The sequence below is a fragment of the Salmo salar genome, chromosome 03 (assembly GCF_965601325.2).
Source record: "Salmo salar chromosome 03, fSalSal1, whole genome shotgun sequence".
In the NCBI taxonomy this organism is placed as follows: domain Eukaryota; kingdom Metazoa; phylum Chordata; class Actinopteri; order Salmoniformes; family Salmonidae; genus Salmo; species Salmo salar.
In genome coordinates this window covers 26,607,778-26,624,226 of record NC_138293.1, presented here as the reverse complement: position 1 = coordinate 26,624,226, position 16,449 = coordinate 26,607,778, and the positions used below count along the sequence as shown (strand labels likewise).

General features: G+C 39.8%; 1 protein-coding gene across 1 annotated transcript; it reads left to right on the top strand.

The window, feature by feature from the left end:
• Positions 1 to 239: 239 nt before the first annotated feature.
• LOC106599236 (small ubiquitin-related modifier 3-like) lies at positions 240 to 1,095 on the top strand. Its single transcript, XM_082973387.1, has 2 exons — positions 240 to 594; positions 791 to 1,095. The coding sequence occupies exons 1-2, from the start codon at positions 288 to 290 to the stop codon at positions 823 to 825; spliced, it is 342 nt and encodes a 113-aa protein (XP_082829513.1). The 5' UTR covers positions 240 to 287; the 3' UTR covers positions 826 to 1,095.
• Positions 1,096 to 16,449: the final 15,354 nt, after the last annotated feature.

Here is a 16,449-nt window from a genome sequence, read left to right as displayed (position 1 = left end):
AATCATGTTATGATTTGACCCCATCAGTTTTACTCCCCCTCCTCTGTATACCATTCTACAGGCGCTATCTATACAGCTTCATTAAACCTAGTGAAGACCCAGATGAGATAATAGAAAATACGGTGTCTTTTCCAAAAGTGCTATGTGTTTCAGAAGGTGCCTTTGTATCAGAAGTGTCATGTTGTGTTGTGTTCAGAAGACCGAGAGAGTTGGGGGGGAAAAAAAGCGCAAACATTTAGCAATCTGTCTGTTAATTAGTAAATCTCAGAGCATTAACTAGCTACACAATGTCTGAAGAAAAGCCAAAGGAAGGAGTGAAGACTGAAAACGACCACATCAACCTAAAGGTTGCGGGTCAAGATGGGTCAGTAGTCCAGTTCAAAATTAAACGGCATACTCCGCTGAGCAAGCTGATGAAGGCGTACTGCGAAAGACAGGGTTTGTCAATTAGACAGATACGGTTTAGATTTGACGGACAGCCAATCAACGAGACCGACACACCTGCACAGCTTGAGATGGAAGACGAGGATACCATTGATGTATTTCAACAACAGACCGGAGGAGGGTCCTTCCCCTCGGAGGCTTCTCTTAAAGGTGTATGGACCCCTCGGCGGTTCCTTCCTCTCGGAGGCTTCTCTTAAAGGTGTATGGACCCCTCGGCGGTTCCTTCCTCTCGGAGGCTTCTCTTAAAGGTGTATGGACCCCTCTGCGGTTCCTTCTTCTCGGAGGCTTCTCTTAAAGGTGTATGGACCCCTCGGCGGTTCCTTCCTCTCGGAGGCTTCTCTTAAAGGTGTATGGACCCCTCTGAGTCTCCTCTCCCTCTGAGGACAGAAACACAGTTGAAGAGCAGCAACTTTTATTTTTTTATTATTAAATAATTGTTCCGCTTGTTTTTTTTTTTGTATTTTGTGATCGATCTGCTCGTAGCCATGGTCTTATCCTTTTCATGATCGCAAGCTGGATTTCATGCCACCAATTCACAAATGTCTTGTTTATATTCGTATTTTGGATGGACTATAAACTGCTTGTAGTCATGTTTTGGAGAATGTGTGTTTGTCCCATGTGTGAAACAATGGGGGGGTTCTACTCATTCAGGATTTGTCCCAAATGGCACCCTATTCCTCTTATAGTGCACTACACTAAACAAACTAGTGCACTATAGGGTGCCATTTGGGACATGTATTAAATCTACCATAGGTTGAGGGACTTGAACAGGTCTCATAATATGCAAAATGATATGTGTATTTTTTAGGGTTTTTTTGTCTGCTGTTAAGTACATTTTGCAAAATATACAGTCCAAGTGATCAATTGTCATTTTTAAACCTGTACAATGTGTTGAAGGAATATTGGAAAATGCCTATGAAAGAAAAGGGTCAAGTTTCAGGTCTATTTTTCAACATCGCTTGAAAGGATTCAACTTACCTTTCACAAGTCTGTTTGGTTTCCAATTTGTAAGTCGCTCTGGATAAGAGCGTCTGCTAAATGACTTAAATGTAAATGTAAATGTAATGAATTGACAGAGTGTGTGAAGAGACATATCCAGCAGCTGGAGGATCTGGAGACAGCATTTGCAGACCTGGTGGAGGATGATAGTAAGGAGATTGTCAGGTGCTGGGCTGCCAACCCTGGGTAGGGTAAATCTCTACCTGCCTTACAGTAACTCTGTGCCAACCCTGGATATATCTGCTCTAGCTGCCAGGCAGAAACTGCTGCATCACCCCAACTAGGCCTAATCTTCAGTCAGAACCCTTTTTTCTTAAGAACCCTTCTCTCAGCACTGTTCAGTCATATAAAACCAGCACAATATTAGAACTGGGGAGAGGTTAGATTGAGATCTACGTCTGGTGATTTTTTTCCCTCATACATCAATATCTATGCTATTCCTCCCATGAACAGATATTATACATTTTGTGTGTAATCAGGTTTTTCTTGGGGGTTGATCACCTCTCTGTTGTCTGCCCCTCGTTGCTACCAGTTGTCATAGTCTCATGTCAGAATTAGACGTTCATCCATGTTTAAGGTTAAGTTCAGGCATTATCTCCAAATGGTTACGGTAAGGGTTAAGGTTTGGGATAGGCTTAAAACAAAAATATACAAAACGACTTTCTATAGGTGAATTGGAACTTACAACCTTTGGATCAGAGGCAAGAGGCAGATGCTTATGCCCATCCACCATCTCTGTCCACAACACCCTAGCAAACCCGAAACCAACTTGAAGGTAACAGAGCTTACTGTTGCCTCGAGTGGCCGGTTTACACGTCATCTTCTGGCGTCCTCCGACATGGATGGACATCGAGTACTGACCTGTATCATGGGTGACCTGGCTGCTCACTGTCTGAATTAGATTTGGTTGTCATAAGGCTATCATTGTAGCTAACACGATACAGGCATGGTACTGTAGGGTGCCTCCTGGTTGGGGAGGTGATGTTCATGTTGGAAATATATCTCATATTTGTTTTCTAATCAAATATTTGCACAATCATAACGTGGCCTGGGACTACGAACTTGTAAAATGACTGCTTTTTCACCGATCACCATTGGTATATTTTTCTTGCTACATTGCTAATTCAATTTATTTCCAGGGAAGGGAAGGAAAATGGTATGAGGAATAATCATAATGTTGCACTAATGATGAAAAGGTCAATCTCTAAATATAGCCTGTCATTAACTGCTAAAAGGATTTGATTTTGCTGCTTCTTTTCAACCTTTTACTTTAAAGGCACAATGCTGATAAAACGATGGCTTTCATTATGTGGATGGCTCATACTATTCTATCCCTTCCTGGTGCTTCTCCCGCTCTAATAGGGGTGATGATGAGGATGTTGATGATGATGATGAATGTGCAACAGCAGGGTCTGACCTGTGATTGTGTCTCCCTCTGTGATGGTGGTGGTGATGATTAAGGTGCACTAGGCGGGGCTGACCTGTGATTACTCGGAGCTGCCCCGCCACATTAGCAGTGAGGAGGAGATTGAGAGACTGGTCCTGGCGGTGGAGCTCATTCTGGAGGTGCTGACCCAGCCCACCCTTATCACCGTCTCCAAGTATGTCAGTGCCAGTTGTGTAACAATACTTTACCGTACTACTTAAGTTGTTTTGGGGGGTATCTGTACTTTACTATTTATATTTTCGACAACTTTTACTTAACTACATTCCGAAAGAAAATTACATTTTCTCTGACACCCAAAATGGTCCAATTCATGCACTTATCAAGAGAACATCTCTGGTCATCCCTACTTCCTCTGATCTGGCGGACTCACTAAACACACATGCTTCATTTGTAAATTATGTCTGAGTATTGGATTGTGCCCTTGGCAATCCATAAACAAAACAAAAACAAGGAAATGGTGACATCTGGCTTGCTAAATATAAGGAATTTGAAATGATTGACTTTGACTTTTGATACTTAAGTGTATTTTATTAATTACATTTACTTTTGATAGTTAAGTATATGTAAAACCAAAGACTTTTACTCAAGCAGTATTTTACTGGGTGACTTTTACTTATTTTCTATTAAGGTATCTTTACTTTACATACTCAAGTATGACATTTTGATACTTTTTCAAGCACTGGTCAGCGTCACTCACCCTCCCTGGAAAACAGACATCTTACTTAATCGAAGAACATGGGACACGTTGTAGCACTGGACATGTAGAAAACATTTTTTAGTTGTTGTTGATAGCCTTCAATTTTATTTTTGTAAAATGTAGAGAGCAAGACAGAAGCTTTAGGCATATCTCAAAGATGTGACTGTGAAAAAAATTGTCTTCACACCTATAGACACAGTTTGTTCTAGCACAAGAGACCTTGTGCTCTGCTATTAAGGGGGTAGCCTAAGAAGGAACGAAAAATGAATTATTTAGGCTATATTATTATTATTTCAAGACTATAACCTGCCATTTAAGAAATACATTGTGAAGCATTGGTGACACGCTACACACTGGCATGAGCGCTCAGCACCACATCAACAACAGCACCTCAACAACATGCCTATACATTTCGCATTTAGGCTGTATAAAATGAAATAAAAAATATATAATTACTTAGAACTAAATAATAATGGGGGAAAAATGCCTTATTAGGCTATAGTGCCTTCAGAAAGTATTCATACCCCTGGACTTGTTCCACATTTTGTTGTTACAGCCTGTATTCAAAATTAATTCAATCGTTTTTTCCCCTCACCCATCTACACACAAAAGCCCATAATGAGAAAGTGAAAATGTGTTTTTAGAAATGTTTGCGAATTTATTGAAAATTAAATATAGAAATATCTAATTTACATAAGTATTCACACACCAGAGTCAATACTTTGTTGAAGCACCTTTGGCAGCAATTACAGCTGTGAGTCTTTATGGGTGAGTCTCTAAGAGCTTTCCACTTTTGGATTGTGCAACATTTGCCCATTGTTATTTTCAACTGAGCTAAGAAGGATGCCTGTGACTTTGTAGTGACTGGGTGTATTGATACACCATCCAAAGTGTAATTAATAATTTCACCATGCTCAAAGGGATATTCAATGTCTGCTTTTATATTTTTATTTACCCATCGACCAATAGGTGCCCTTCTTTGTAACGCATTGGAAAATCTGCCTGGTCTTTGTGGTTGAATCTGTGTTTGAAATTCACTGCTCGGGTGTGGGACTTTACAGATAATTGTATGTGTGGGGTACAGAGATGGGGTAGTCATTAAAAAATAATGTTGAACACCATTATTGCACACAGAGGCCATGCAACTTATTACAGTGGGGGGAAAAAGTATTTGATCCCCTGCTGATTTTGCACGTTTGCCCACTGATAAAGAAAGGATCAGTCTATAATTTTAATGGTAGGTTTATTTGAACAGTGAGAGACAGAATAACAACAAAAATATCTAGAAAAACGCATGTCAAAAATGTTGTAAAATGTTTTGCATTTTAATGAGGGAAATAAGTATTTGACCCCCTCTCAATCAGAAAGATTTCTGGCTCCCAGGTGTCTTTTATACAGGTAACGAGCTGAGATTAGGAGCACACTCTTAAAGGGAGTGCTCCTAACCGCAGCTTGATACCTGTAAAAAAAGACACCTGTCCACAGAAGCAATCAATCAATCAGATTCCAAACTCTCCACCATGGAAAAGACCAAAGAGCTCTCCAAGGATGTCAGAGACTAGATTGTAGACCTACACAAGGCTGGAATGGGCTATAAGACCATCGCCAAGCAGCCTGGTGAGAAGGTGACAACATTTGGTGCGATTATTCGCAAATGGAAGAAACACAAAAGAACTGTCAATATCCCTTGGCCTGGGGCTCCATGCAAGATCTCACCTCGTGGGGTTGCAATGATCATGAGAACGGTGAGGAATCAGCCCAGAACTACACGGGAGGATCTTGTCAATGATCTCAAGGCAGCTGGGATCATAGTCACCAAGAAAACAATTGATAACACACTACGCCGTGAAGGACTGAAATCCTGCAGCGCCCGCAAGGTCCCCCTGCTCAAGAATACATATACATGCCCGTCTGAAGTTTGCCAATGAAAATCTGAATGACTCAGAGGACAACTGGTGAAAGTGTTGTGGTCAGATGAGACCAAAATAGAGCTCTTTGGCATCAACTCAACTCGCCGTGTTTGGAGGAAGAGGAATGCTGCCTATGACCCCAAGAACACCATCTCCACCGTCAAACATGGAGGTGGAAACATTATGCTTTGGGGGTGTTTTTCTGCTAAGGGGACAGGACAACTTCACCACATCAAAGGGACGATGGACGGGGCCATGTACCGTCAAATCTTGGGTGAGAACATCCTTCCCTCAGCCAGGGCATTGAAAATGGGTCGTGGATGGGTATTCCAGCATGACAATGGCCCAAAACACACGGCCAAGGCAACAAAGGAGTGGCTCAAGAAGAAGCACATTAAGGTCCTGGAGTGGCCTAGCCAGTTTTCAGACCTTAATCCCATAGAAAATCTGTGGAGGGAGCTGAAGGTCTGAGTTGCCAAACGTCAGCCTCGAAACCTTAATGACTTGGAGAAGATCTGCAAAGAGGAGTGGGACAAAATCCCTCCTGAGATGTGTGCAAACCTGGTGGCCAACTACAAGAAACGTCTGACCTCTGTGATTGCCAGCAAGGCAATCACTAAGTCGTGTTTTGCAGAGGGGTCAAATACTTATTTCCCTCAACAAAATGCAAATCATTTTCTAACATTTTTTACATGCGTTTTTCTGGATTATTTTGTTGTTATTCTGTCTCTCACTGTTCAAATAAACCCACCATTAAAATTATAGACTGATCATTTCTTTGTCAGTGGGCAAACGTACAAAATCAGCAGGGGATCAAATACTTTTTTCCCCCACTGTATATGACTTCTTAAGCAGATTTTTACTCCTGAACTTATTTAGGCTTGCCATAACAAAAGGGTTGTTTACTTATTGACCCAAGACATTTCAGCTTTTCATTTTTTATTAATTTGTAAAAATGTCTAGAACATAATTTCACTTTGACATCATGGGGTATTATGTGTAGGCCAGTGACAAAAAAAGCTCAACTTGAAATTCAGGCTGTAACACAACAAAATGTGGAAAAAGTCAAGGTGTGTGAAAGCTTTCTAAAGGCACTGTATACAGTCATTCTAAAGTGCTTTCGAATTCCCTTTTTACATTACATTACATTTAAGTCATTTAGCAGACGCTCTTATCCAGAGCGACTTACAAATTGGTGCATTCACCTTATGATATTCAGTGGAACAACCACTTTACAATAGTGCATCTAAATCTTTTAAGGGGGGGGGGGTGGTTAGAAGGATTACTTTATCCTATCATAGGTATTCCTTATCTTCCTTTTAGAAACACGTGTTTGGCCAGTCCTTGGTTTGAGGATCATGCAGTGAGCTATGCATGCCTGGTTTGTTAATTTAGCTTAGCAAATGGTCTTATATTCCCATGCCCTAATCACAGTCAACACACATCTATTTTGTAACAACAATATCATGGAATAAAATATAATAAATTAGAAAATGATAGTTTCCCAAATGAAAAAAGTTACAAGGGCATAAAGCCTGATATGATATGCGGCTGCTCGAATTCATTGACGATCAGATACTTCAGTTGGAACTGGTTCTGTTACGCTACATTTTTACAGTTGATAGATAACTTTAGCTCTGTTCCAAACATAGTCTATCCTCTTTTTTAACCATATCCTGTATAGAAATCAAAACGTCTCCGCTGCTGCAGCATGCCCTCATTCGTTGTCATGCTCTGTTGTGGTATTAAAAAAGATTCTGCTTGTCTCCAGTCATGTAAAACGACGTCGAAATGCATGAAATGCTTTTATAAAAGGTTATATTTTCTCTGGCCGCAAATAAGATGATAGATTAATGCAGTGCTGTTATTATAATGGGTATCTTTTCACGCCTACCCTTGTCCACGGTGGCCTGCGAATCCACAACTTTGTGTCTACTTTGCCATGTAATGCTAACAAAAACTGCATATCTAAGGCTCTGGTCTGTCCTAGGATTGAAGGTAAATGGTAGGCATGTTCTCTGCTATCCACTTTGTTTTAATTATTATTTCGGGTATAGGGGAGGGTCGGGTAAAATATGTTTTACTGAAGGGAGGGCCATCAATTTTCATTTCAGAGAGGTCCGGTTTTTCTCCAGGTATCCCTCATTATAAATAACATACAGTCCTATGAAACGACACCAGAGGACAATCTGCCCAAGGCATCATGATACAAATCACTGTGATGACAGGAACATCGTAATTTGAGATGCATCTGTAGTGTAACTCTGACTTAGACCCATAAATCATCCACTGGTGTCAGGGGATTCAGCTTGAAGATGGTATTTCTTATTTGCAAATGTACCTGTGGTGACACGCAGGTACTAGGTTATTTGAAAGGCTTTAAAGTATGAGTTGAATGGTTGGAAATCAAGATAGCATGTCTACCTGCTCCACTGTCTAAGTTTTACTCAGGTAAGCAGGTGTATCGAAAATATGTTTACCTGACATTATTGTTGTCTAATCAGATACTGTACAATTTAATGAGGACTTAATTTTCTTTATGTGCTTAGCTCAGTCATCGATGTCAGTTTTCATCATATGTGTATAATTGATTGTTTGCCAATTTCTTGCCCAGTCCTGACAATATTGGATGCAAGCAGAATTCACAAAGTGAAAGTTCGATGACAATGGGGCCATTTCTAGACCAAATACAGTGATGACACTGACAAATGCTCAACTGTAGGAATTATTCATGAAATAAAGATGTTTTTTGTGCCCATAAATCTCCTTTTGCTCATTACTCACAAATCCTTTCGCTAATATAATGTATCACTTTAATCAAATCTGAGGAAGCACTTATGACCTTAGCTGACCACTTTTAATATTTGTATTAGGTTTTTGTACTTCAAAACAGCAAATGATTGTGATTAGAACCTATCCTACCACACCCACTCCAGTTTGTTTGCTCCCATGGCCAGTTCGTTAGCAACTCTGTGATGTGCTTTGACATCTTCATCTCAATGTTTTTACAACTTTATGAATAGATTTGTCTCTAAGTCAGTCAAAACTATTGCATGTTATGCCACAACTTCAATGCCTTGGTTGTCAATGCAGAGTACAATTTGTCCCAACTACTGCACTGTCATTTTGAGTATACAAGAATACCTATTCATGCTTGTACATGAACATATGATACTTCATTGTAATGTTATACTTATGCAATTCTTACAGATGCTCTCCATAATATTGTTCCCATTTTGAACGTCTTCCAAGGAAAGATGGGATGCCCTTTAGAGTAGGCTATAGTTGCTGTCGGGAAATCTATTACTTTTTCCATGGGTATAATAGACTCTCATTGGGGTTGTTTTGTCTCCTGTTTCGATATTCACCATGTTCTTTTGAACAAAACGAATGCATTTTTGTTTACACCCATGACAAATTGTCCAATTAGAATCTTCATGGCTTTGCATACAATATCTTCATGCATACGATATCTCCAATTAAGCGGACATTGATGCTCCTCAAAACATAATGCTGATTTTTTTTGATTGCGGCTCACCATTTAAATATGAATTTATACCACAGCATGATGTAGCCTATTCCACACATCAATAAAATTCAGTACACAATATCTGCTATATGATGACTCAATGTGAATTATGGAACAGGTTTGTACCATAGACTTATAGACACAACTTAGTCGTATGAAAGCTGCTATAGCATGGTCAGAGCCGTATATACTCTATATGATTCTGACCATGGTATTCTTTGTGTGCAGTCTTATTCAAGACCACTTCAACAACTTCATTCATTGCAATGAACCTACACACCGAGGGAATCATTCTCATTCCCCACCATTTCAATCCTAATCCTTCCTGTGTCCATCACAGACAACCTTGATTCCTCCTTCCACGGGACTCAGACCTGTATTCTGTATGCCGAGCTGTATCCCAGGTCCTTCCTGTGCATTGTAAATGATGGTGTTGGACCGAGCATTGAGAAGGACCTGTGTGCTCAGATTACTGATGCCCCAACCAAGGCTGTTGGATCTTGACACCTTCCCTTCCCTCTGACCGGCATGTCTTAGCTGCCATGGATGGGATCAGGAAGGCTTCGCCATCCACATTAAGAACAAATTCTTATTTAAAATGACGGCCTACCCCGGCCAAACCTGGACGACGCTGGGCCAATTGTGCGCTGCCCTATGGGACTCCCAATCAGAGCCCGGATGTGATACAGCCTAGATCTACTTAACTGGTAAAAAAACGGATGGGCCTCCCGAGTGGCGCTGAAGTCTAAGGCACTGCATCGCAGCGCTAGAGGTGTTACTACAGGCCCCGGTACATTCCTGGGCTGTATCACAACCGGCTGTGGCTGGGAGTCCCATAGGACGGTGCACAATTGGCCCAGCATCGTCCAGGTAAGGGGAGGGTTTGGCCGGGGGGCTTTACTTGGCTCATCGCACTCTAGCGACTCATTGTGGCAGTCCGGGTGCCTCCAGGCTGACCCCGGTTGCCAGTTAAACAGTGTTTCCTCCAACACATTGGTGCGGTTGTCTTCCAGGTTAAAGCTGGCGGGTGTTCCGGAGCACTGTTAGGCGGGTTATGTTTCGGAGAAAGCATGACTCCACCTTCGCCTCTCCCGAGCCCGTTGAGAAGTTGCAACAATGAGACAAGATCGAAACTGGGGAGAAAAAGGGGGGTAAAATAAAATGACAAAAAAATGTGAGGTGATTTATTTATTTTGATGATCCACCAGAAATCATGAAAACAGGTTTGACTTGCCTATAATAAGGCACATATATTTAGCAATAACAGGCAAGATAAACATTTCTCATCTGCTATAACAATACAGTGACTCAAAAATGACTTACAAATGGCTAAAACGTAGCTAGCTAGCTAGTCAGATGACAGGCAAAATGTGTCTAACAGCAGTTACTTAGTTAGCATAAAAATGGTTTATTAATACATTTTCAAGTTCATAACTGTTCACTCTCCCCAACAATAGCATGGTATTACTTCACTGTAATAGCTACTGTAAATTGGACAGTGCAGTTAGATTAAAAATTATTTAAGCTTTCTGCCAATGTCAGATATGTCTATGTCCTGGGAAATTGTCTTGTTACTTACAACCTCATGCTAATTACCTTAACCTACGTTAGCTCAACAGTCCCGCAGAGGGACACCGATCCTGTAGAAGTTTTAATTTCCATAAGTATTCAACTTAATTAGGTAAAAACTGTTGAATGAGTCCAAAAACATGATGACGTTATTGATTTATTTTGATGATCTACCAGAAATCATGGAAACGGGTTTGACCTGCCTATAATAAGGCACATACAATATATTTAGCAATAACAAAGAATATTAACATTTCTCATCTGCTACAACAATACAGTGACAAAAAAAGAGATACAAATGGCTACAACATATCTAGCTAGTCAGTTAACAGGCAAAATGTGGCTAACAGTAATTTCTTAGCTAGCATACAAACAAGTGCCTAAAATGCTGCAACATGACAAAAATATGACGAAACATAAGGAAACAAATACTGTACCCACAATTCTCGCATTCACAGTGAAGAATAAAACAGTTAGAATAAAACAGTTAGAAAACCAGAGATTCTCTGCACAGCCACAGGTGCTGACCTGAACTTGGGAGTTCGTGCTAGATGTGATATCATCAGTCAAGTCACTCTTAAAGGGACAGGCTTTCTTACAGGTGAATAATGCAGAAATTAATATAGAACTGTTATTTCCAATCAATGAAAATGTTGTAATTAATGTTATTGTACTGTACTGGAACTTATGAAAAAAACTAGAATTTATTGGGTTCAATAAAGAAAAAAAGTTTGAATAAGATTTTGATTGGGGTGACAAAATCCTACAAGATTTACCAAAAACACAGTGTACAAAACATTAAGAACCCATTGATTCTTGAGGAATATAACTTAAAATGCCTCATAAGCTTAGTTTAACTGTTGCAACCCATCAGAAACCAAAATCCATTGTTTGTAAACAATGGATTAAAAAAACACTATATAGCCTCAAAACATGGTTAAAACTATACACTCATGGATGGTCAGTCCTGGCATCCATAGTGCTGTCTATGAATTTGAGAGTGGTTCAATTTCTTCAGCCCCATCCCATAGCTGTTTACCAAAAACCGTGGCAGGTGACGGCTTTGTTGTTGTTTCAACTGCAGATTGCCTCTTTAAGTGCAAACATGGATTGTGAGATCCAAGGTGAGCTAGAAATTGTAAATGTGGAAGCAGGCCCTGTGACAACCTACAGAGAGGAGTCAGCGACCTTCAAGCATTAAAGTTATGTAACTGTTTCTAATAAACCTGAAGGCTGCTGGGTATAGTAGGTGACATCAAAGAGAGAGAGCATCATTGTTCTCTGCCTTTGAAAACATTTCTTACTGACACCCACCTTCTCCCATTTTATGTTTTGCAGTCTGGCAGCTGTTGTTAAAACTGAAAATAAAAATGAAGTGGCATCACATTAGTGCACTAATAGAAGCCTAATTATAGCCAAGGTCACTTTTTTTGTTTTGCTTATTTCAGACTCAGATATTTGTATATGGAGGTGACAAATGTAATAAAATACTGCATAATAATTTAATTAAAACATGCTAATGGATTGATGGAAAATCCTATCATATACTCTTCTGTTAATAAGAGACAGAGGATGGGCAACTTTGTCTTCCAGTGCTTATCTCCACATCATCAATAGACACTGTAACTTTCAGCTCCTGCTCCTAAGAGAATTGTGTCAAGATCCACCTGTTCATTTATCCTGGCTGATAACTAGAACAGATCTGGCTGCCTGGCTCCCTAGTAGCTTTCAGTAAAGTATGCTATTGTCAATACAAGGAACCAACTAAATAACCAAAATCAATAAGAACAGATCAGCATGTCATTTTTTATCCCTTGCTGTATCATTCCCAGTAGAGCTAACTGTTGTTTGACATTAGGAACTAGCCTACTAGAATAATGCTCTGCAGTTCCAGTTTTAAATCCATTCCATCAAGCGAAATTAAATATACAAAAAATATTGTGAATTGTATGTTTCTATCAAGTGTTAGTTTCCCTGGCAACCATGCTATGCCACTAGCAAGCAAGTTAAAACTGGGGAACAAGTAGAAATCTTGGTTAGATTTCACTTGCAACCTCAAAACGTTCAGAAGATTTCAATTGCAACCTAAAAACGTTCAAAACCTCAAAACACATAGTTTCATTTCATTTCACACTAAAATAGGAAGAAAAAAGTGAAACGTAATCACATCCACTGGCAGCGTTTAGTCATGTTTGGCACTCTTAGCCCAGAGTCACAGTAAACATTGAAGGCAGAATGTTCCACAAGGAATGAATAGGCTAATCATCATCACCAAAATAAATCCTCAGAAGATGCCTCATGAATAAGTTAAATCACATATCTACATATTATTCCTGTCACATCACTAAAAACAAGGAAACCACATCTAGAAATGAAATATCTGGAAAATGTTTATCCTGAATAACATGCAAAGGGTACTTAATTGAAAGCACACTGATGCATTTTACTTGCACATATCAATGAAACAATATTGTATAGCTCTCCTCTTGTCTTTTAGCAGATTGCCTACAGCCAAGTATTACATTTTTTCATTCACTTCCTTGGCTCTGTATAGCAGTAGGATTAGTTCCTTTTTTCATCACATATACAGTCAAGCCCAAAATTGTCACCCTTGATAAAGACGAGCAAAAAATAGCTATATTGTATGCCCAATTATTTTGAAAATTAAATGCTTTAATGCTAATACAATTGAAAAAATATATAAATATTTGGTTTAAAGCTGCGATATGTAACTTTTCAGGCAACCTGACAAAATTCAGATAGAAATTTGAGTTTTAGATCTGTCATTCTCGTTGAAAGCAAATCTAAGAAGCGGTAGATCTGTTCTATGTAGGCTATTTCTATGCTTCCCGTTTTTAAGTTTTGTTTTTGCTTCTTTAAACTTTCGGTTTTGTACACCAGCTTCAAACAGCTGAAAATACAATATTTTTGGTTATGGATAATATATTTCACAGCGGTTTAGATGCTACAATGATTCTCTACACTATACTTGCTTGTTTTGTCACATAAACTGAAATTAGGTGAACTATTCAAATTTTAACAAGGGGGAAATGGCGGAGCAATTTTTGCATAGTGCATCTTTAACAATTAATACATGTTTTTCTGAAAAAGATAAGAATACAAATTATTGGCACCCTTGATAAAGACAAGCAAAACAGACTGTATAAAATAAATAATAGAAATACTGAGCTATACTGTATAGAAAAACATTGGGAAATTATATGCTTAACAAGTAATAAATGTTTTTCTCAAAAAGATACGAGTCAAAATAGCCCCATAACATCAAAGACCAACCACCATATTTTACAGTAGGTATGGGGTTCTTTTCTATATATGATTCCTCTTTTTTACGCCAAACCCGCCACTAGTGTGGCCAAAGAGCTCTATTTTCCTGTCATCTGACCATAGCCCTGGTTCCAATCAAAGCGTCAATGCCAATTAACTCCAGGATTTTACATTTGTTGAATGACATGAAAATAGAGCTCTTTGGCCACGCACATCAGTGGTGGGTTTGGCATCGAAATTAGGAATCATATGCAGAAAATAACCCCATACCTACTCTAAAATGTTGTGGTGGTTATGGGGCCCTTGATAAGGTCAAGAGCATCATGAACTTTACCCAGTACCAGAAAAAGAAATCCAAAAACCTGGTTTCATCTGACAGGAGGCAAAAATTTGGCTATAAGTGGATCTTCCAGCAAGACAATAACCCTGCGGTTTGAACTGAAGAGGGCACAGGCGAAGGATATCAATGATCTGAAAGGATTCTGTATGGAGGAATGGTCTAATATCCTCCCAAAGCGTTCTCCAATCTCATAAAGCATTATAGAAAAAGGCTCAGTGCCATTATCCTCGTAAGGTGAGGTATTGAAAGGTACTGCAAACAGGGGTGGCAATAATTTTGACCCCTAAACATTTATTAATTGTTAAACAAAATCTCTTATTGTTTGTCATTGTTTTAGTGTAAAAACATATACTTTTCAGGTTTTTTTTTGCATACAATAAAGCTTACTATTTAAACTCAGCAAAAAAAGGACCCTGTCTTTCAAAGATAATTCGTAAAAATCCAAATAACTTCACAGAACTTCATTGTAAAGGGTTTAAACACTGTTTCCTTGCTTGTTCAATGAACCATTAACAATTAATGAACATGCACCTTTGGAACGGTCGTTAAGACACTAACAGCTTACAGACGGTAGGCAATTAAGGTCACAGTTATAAAAACTTAGGACACTAAAGAGGCCTTTCTACTGACTCTGAAAAACACCAAAAGAAAGATGCCCAGGGTTCCTGCTCATCTGTGTGAACGTGCCTTAGGGATGCTGCAAGGAGGCATGAGGACTGCAGATGTGGCCAGGGCAATAAATTGCAATGTCCGTACTGGGAGACGCCTAAGACAGCGCTACAGGGAGACAGGACGGACAGCTGATTGTCCTCGCAGTGGCAGACCACGTGTAACAATACCTGCACAGGATTTGTACATCCAAACATCACACCTGCGGGACAGGTTCAGGATGGCAACAACTGCCTGAGTTACACCAGAAACACACTATCCCTCCATCAGTGCTCAGACTGTCCACAATAGGCTGAGAGAAGCTGGACTGAGGGCTTGTAGGCCTGTTGTAAGGCAGGTCCTCACCTATGGGCACAAACCCACCGTCGCTGGACCAGACAGGACTGGCAAAAAGTGCTCTTCTCTGACGAGTCGCGGTTTTGTCTCACCAGGGGTGATAGTCGGATTCGCATTTATCGTGGAAGGAATGAGCGTTACACCGAGGCCTGTACTCCGGAGTGGGATTGATTTGGAGGTGGAGGGTCCATCATGGTCTGGGGCAGTGTGTCACAGGACCATCAGACTGAGCTTGTTGTCATTGCAGACAATCTCAATGCTGTGCGTTACAGGGAAGACATCATCCTCCCTCATGTGGTACCCTTCCTGCAGGCTAATCCTGACATGACCCTCCAGCATGACAATGCCACCAGCCATACCGCTCGTTCTGTGCTTGATTTCCTGCAAGACAGGAATGTCAGTGTTCTGCTATGGCCAGCAAAGAGCCCGGATCTCAATCCTATTGAGCACGTCTGGGACCTGTTGGATCAGAGGGTGAGGGCTAGGGCCATTCCCCCCAGAAATGTCCGGGAACTTGCAGGTGTCTTTGTGGAAGGGTGGGGAAACATCTCACAAAAATAACTGGCAAATCTGGTGCAGTCCATAAGGAGGAGATGCACTGCAGTACTTAATGCAGCTGGTGGCCACACCAGATACTGACTGTTACTTTTGATTTTGACCCCCCTTTTGTTCAGGGACACATTACTCCATTTCTGTTAGTCACATGTCTGTGGAACTTGTTCAGTTTATGTCTCAGTTGTTGAATCTTGTTATGTTCATACAAATATTTACACATGTTAAGTTTGCTGAAAATAAATGCAGTTGACAGTGAGAGGACGTTTGTTTTTTGCTGCGTTTATATTATTTTTCATTTATTTATAATTTTTTGCTCATCTTTATCAATATTGAGAAAACATTTTTTTTAACAAGTAATAAATGTTTTTCTCAAAAAGATAGGAATCCAAATGATTGGAATCCTTGATAAAGACAGGCAAAAAACTATTCACAAACCTCTCTATGCAATGATAGCCATTACATGTGTTGACTCAATAGTTTGTGTGGTAGTGAGATAAATCTATCAACATGTAGTTACATTAGTCATGTTCAACTATTTTGCAATTGTTATTTGCAGGCAAAAATGAAAAGTTGTCCTTATTTACAGATATTAGAATACTGTTTCTTTGAAACTGTCCCTTAACAGTTCACATGCAGTATCTCCATAAGGTTCAGTATCTGCTGGGAATT

Coding starts and splice junctions, on each gene's coding strand:
- LOC106599236 (XM_082973387.1), top strand. CDS start 288: ATGTCTGAAGAAAAGCCAAAGGAAGGAGTGAAGACTGAAAACGACCAC. Junction 595..790: donor CTCGGAGGCTTCTCTTAAAG/GTGTATGGACCC, acceptor CTTCTCTTAAAG/GTGTATGGACCCCTCTGAGT.